General features: G+C 36.4%; 1 protein-coding gene across 3 annotated transcripts in view; it reads left to right on the top strand.

Moving 5' to 3' along the window:
• LOC135210818 (uncharacterized) overlaps positions 1–5,000 on the top strand; it is a 166,361-nt gene that overhangs the window by 159,786 nt on the left and 1,575 nt on the right. For all 3 annotated transcript variants that reach the window (XM_064243685.1, XM_064243684.1, XM_064243683.1), the window contains exon 8: positions 463–607. In XM_064243685.1, coding sequence (XP_064099755.1) covers positions 463–607 — 145 coding nt within the window. The remainder of the gene's footprint in view (positions 1–462; positions 608–5,000) is intronic.

Raw genomic sequence — 5,000 nt, 5'->3', positions numbered from 1 at the left:
CTTTCAGTTACTGCGTTTCTGGCCCCTTACTCTTGAGCATCAGTTCACTCTCAGATTCGTCTATCTTGTCATAGTCTCACTGTTCTGTCATGAGCATTAGATGATTACTGTTCACTTATGGCTTTTCCTTAATTGTTTCCTAATTGTTCTATTTTATACCGCGATAATTTCTTCACCAGTTAGACACAAAGTATTGAGAAAACAAGCAATCTTTCACAATTTAATATATTTTATTGCTTTCTCTCTTAAAAACCTAATATCAACATGATAGAACTTACCTTACAGAAAGTTTTATTATTTATACAATTATCATTTCTTCACCAGTCAGAGGCAAAGTCATATGAAAACTGACTAGTTTTTCACATCCCAGTAAAACTTCCTGCAGTGAAAGTCTTGTAGACAACATTCACATTCAAACATTCCATGAAATACCTCTCCACCAGCAACCCTCTTCACTCCCAGGTCGACGTGCGCGAATCGTGGGGAATAGCGACTGTGGAGTCTGAGATCGAAGTCCGGATGCTGGACAAGAGCGACGCCGGGTCCTACGCCTGTAACGTCCCCCATGTTCCAGCTGACCACGTCACTGTCAGTGTTATAGAAAACGGTGAGTTGGGAACATTGGAAAGTGGTGGGTTGGGTACTTTACCAATCCATTCTGAAGCGGGACAGGACTGTAGTCAGTGCTTATGAGCCAACTGCTCTGATAGGGGATGGATGTTTGCGGGGAAAGTCAAGTCAGTAACCATTGCTGTTTAACCTACAGCTTGATGATCTAAGGATGAACCATCTTTTTACCAAATATCTCTTTTTCGCTCTTACTTTCATGCTGATTTCCTTATGCTTTTTCGCATATACCTGATAAAACCTTAGCTCTAATTCTGGAACTTTAGGCAATCTTTATTCTTTCTTCTCTAAACTTCTCATTTCAGTGCCCATTCCTTATTGTTTAATACTCCTTTCCATGAGTCAAAATCTACAAGAAGTTTCCGCTGCCCTGTTGATCTTGGTACGAGCTTTGCATGCGCCTTAGCCCAGCCTTCCACTTCAGCATCTTTAACTTTAGTTTATTATTTGTTTCATTCACCTCTTTGTGAGCTACTCCAGTTACCATCTGAGCTTTTCATCTCTAGTGAAAACACCCTACTATTTTCCATCGTTGCTTCAAGCAGGTCTTGAACAATTATACCTCCTGCCCGTCCTTTACGCCATTGAGGCTCACGAGCTTACTCTTCCAACTACTTTTCACTAAAACCAAATTCAACACATTTTATAATATAAAATTGGCACGAGAGTGTGATGGTCATTCGACCGTTTGATTGCGAGTACGAAAAGGCTTTCGAGAATGAAGAACTAAGTACTATTTCGTATTAATACTGGATATGCAGAAAGGGAACTTTTTAAGTGGTACGAGTTGTACTGTCAGTATCTGCAGAAATAACATTTCTAATATCATTCTTATACTTGTAATTAGCAGTAATATCATTTTATCCAATTTCAAAAGAAAGCAGGTTTGCTCCCAGAAAAAAAAAATCATGGAACAGTCTCAGTTATGTGGACGAATATTCACTTGTTTACTACATTCTCGTATTGACAGCAAATGACAAAATATTGTAACTGCACGCATCCATGATTAGAAATCCAATAAACGCCATTTTATCGTGTTTGAAGGAAAGACTTTTTTGTTCCCTGCACAGTTCCTGAGGCTATATATAACCTTGCTACTATGATGAATTTTCCACTGCTTGCAACATTAAATATTGCACCTATTATTAGCATATTGCACCCTGCAGCTTCATCTGGGACATTGCAATGAGTGTGGATATTCATTGTCCCTTATAATAGCCTTCTGTGAAAGTCATTCTGGAATCAAATAATAGCATGACCTGTCCATGACTTTCTCTGTAATTTAATGATTCAGTTCTACTTAGAGTATTTGTCCAATAGTCTCGACTTAGTTTCATATAAATGAAACTAAACTTTATTGGTCATGTGATTATAGGAAGTTATCATGTGTTCAAAGATTGAATTATGCTTCAGTTTGAGTTCAGTTTCAGCCTCCTAATTAAACCTACGATAAATGGGAATTTCCGCTATTTATGTTATGAAATAGCATCAAAATGATCAATAAATGAAATCGTATTTTAATTTCATCTTTAATTCCACGTCTACGCTAAGGACACGTGGACACTTTGCCGTCCCTTCTCCACAGAACAATTTGGAGGATTTTAAACTATAAGCAAGTCGCCAACGCCATCTATTGGCCACCTAAGAAAATCAGCTCTTGTGGACAACTGCATTTTCAAAGATGGGTGAGGAAACTAGTTAGACTAATCTTACTACGATCTTTATCCCAATATCGAAAATGAAAATTCTGTTGATATATCGAAATTTAACTTTCACTTGAAATGAATAATTATTATAAGAGAAAAAAGATAAAATTCGTCATAAATAAAGATGCTAAATACTAATTTGTGTAACATCCTTGCCCATACCAAAAATTACGTCGCCCATCATAGACGTTATGAAGAACCAATCATACCAACAGAATGAAACTCAGCATCACATTTCGGACATGAATATTGCAGTTCTGAGCATAGAATAATATCATTAATGTATATTTATTTCTAAATTCATTTATATTTATTACTCAAGGAATATATATTTATTACAAAACAAATCTATATTTATTACTAAATCAACTTTAAAAGCACAACAGGGATTGGTAATTCTGACATCCCTGTAGTTCCTGTTCATGGAGGTAAAAGTCTCAGGACAAGTATCTACGGTAAGCAATTGCACAATTTCTTTCTAGATTTCAGTTGGAAATTATACGAAAATAAACATAAACATGATGCGTATTTGTTTACATGTATAATATCCTTCAAGAATAATGAGCCATATTGTTAATATGTAAAAGTTTTTAATAACATTCATCGAAAAGAACGAGACTAAATTCAGAAACCTAAGCAATTATGTGCTGGAAATGTATAAGATTATACAGACGCTCTTCTGTCAGTCATTTCCAATGGCATTTGTGCTTGCATGCTTAATAATGCATTTTTTCGATAGACGATTATCATCATTGTTACTTTGATATACATTTCATAGCATGATCGTTTCAAGAAGTATATAACGGGGGACTATTCTGCTTTGCACAGCAGAATAAAATGATATTCTCAGATACAGAACAAGAACGACTTAAAAGGAAACGAATCCAGTTATTCAAACATTATTGACCGATAAGGACGTATTTAAAAACCATGTTCAAACTTTCACAAAGAATTTTTCGAAATGAGTTTTAGCATTTCATGAAAGAACGGACTGAAAATGGCCGAGGATATAGAATTACCAACATAATTATCGTGCCCTACTTATCAATATTGATAGATGTAAAAGTTCAGGAAGTCTCGAAAAAAAAAAAAATATCATTACTTAGATATTGATACCTCATAAAAGAAATTCATTCATCCCATTGCTTTTTTTTTCTCACTTAAATCATTTTTCATTTTCTCCTTTATCGCTCTCATTATTCCTTTTTATCCATGGCATTTAAGCTACAATACTATATGAAACACAAGACGGTAAATGATGAATGCGCTACGACGTCATGTAAGGAATGAAGGAATATAATTTATTTTGAAAATTTCGTGTTTATTTCACCATACATATTTCAGCATTAAGCTTACTGAAGTACATGATTCATATACCATTAAAATCCTTAAATCATTGGCTTGACGATGTTTAGTGGTGAAATTGGAAAACGCTCCTTTTCTTCAGGTAAAACTGAGATGTAATGAAAGTTATAACTTTTGAAAGATGTCTGTCAGGAGAGGTGCCAGCGGGGATGCTCACTGTATGACGTTTCGAGAGACACTGACGAGTTTGCAGCTTTCCAAGCCTTGTGGTTGGCTGATCAACAGCCAATCAGGATGGTCGTAAGGGACAGGGCTGGGCACTAGATGCACAGCTGATGTGAATTCATTATAGTTTCCTTTTATTACTTATGTGTGTATTATCAGGGACAAATAATTCCTTTGCCTCTTGCCATGAATCAGTAGGCCCCAAAATGTGTCCATCTACTTCGGGTAAGCCCTTGGTACCCTGGTTACCCTCCCCCAGGGTGAAAGGCCATCTTTGTGACACCCACTCTGGAGAGAGGTTCTCTTCCAGGAGTGCTTCCAGTCCTGGCAGGATCACTGCATCCTACCAGGAGAGGCAGAGCCAGTGATCTTGATTGTTACAACAGAATGCCAAGAAGAAAGACATCTACAATATAGCTGCCGATATCCGACTATTTGCCCTCTTTGACAGAGATCTTCTATTAAACTAATAGATCTTCATCAAGGGACAAAGCATAATTGAAGACAATTTTGTATAGTTTAAGGAACAGTTTTTTTTATTATTATTATTTTCAATTTGGTTGGTACTTAACGCATCAATATCATAAGATTTAATATAGCATACAAAAATGCAAGAAAATGTCTTATACAGATGCAGTCCAAGATTGCCTGTCTTGTAAAGATTTTGTTAGAGTTACATAAGGGTTTTGATTCCATATATACAGCACTGAGCTTGACTCTCTCTCTCTCTCTCTCTCTCTCTCTCTCTCTCTCTCTCTCTCTCTCTCTCTCTCTCTCTCTCTCTCAGCATAATTCTACAAAGAGAGAAACACGACTTATCTAGTGACTCCACCGTTTCTTGTACATCCGTTATAATTGCAAATATTCACCTTTTGAAAGCATATAGTACTCCAGACCTCCCAGTCTCTCCTTCATCACCTCCACAATCTTATATTTCACAGAACGAGACCTTTTCTTTCGTGAGTTCAGCTATAAATAGAGATTCGTTTAGATACTAACCTCTTTTCTTAGCCAGGGCATGAGTTGAAGAATGACCACTTGTAGTAACCCATGGCTCTGTAGTTTTCGCGTACTTAGGATGAATATTAATATTTGTAGAAAGTTACTTCACGATGATTTGTAGTCCACAACTAACCC

This window comes from Macrobrachium nipponense, chromosome 4, assembly GCF_015104395.2.
Source record: "Macrobrachium nipponense isolate FS-2020 chromosome 4, ASM1510439v2, whole genome shotgun sequence".
In the NCBI taxonomy this organism is placed as follows: Eukaryota; Metazoa; Arthropoda; class Malacostraca; order Decapoda; family Palaemonidae; genus Macrobrachium; species Macrobrachium nipponense.
Note: the sequence above shows the minus strand (reverse complement) of the source record. Positions and strands in the feature narration are given on the sequence as shown.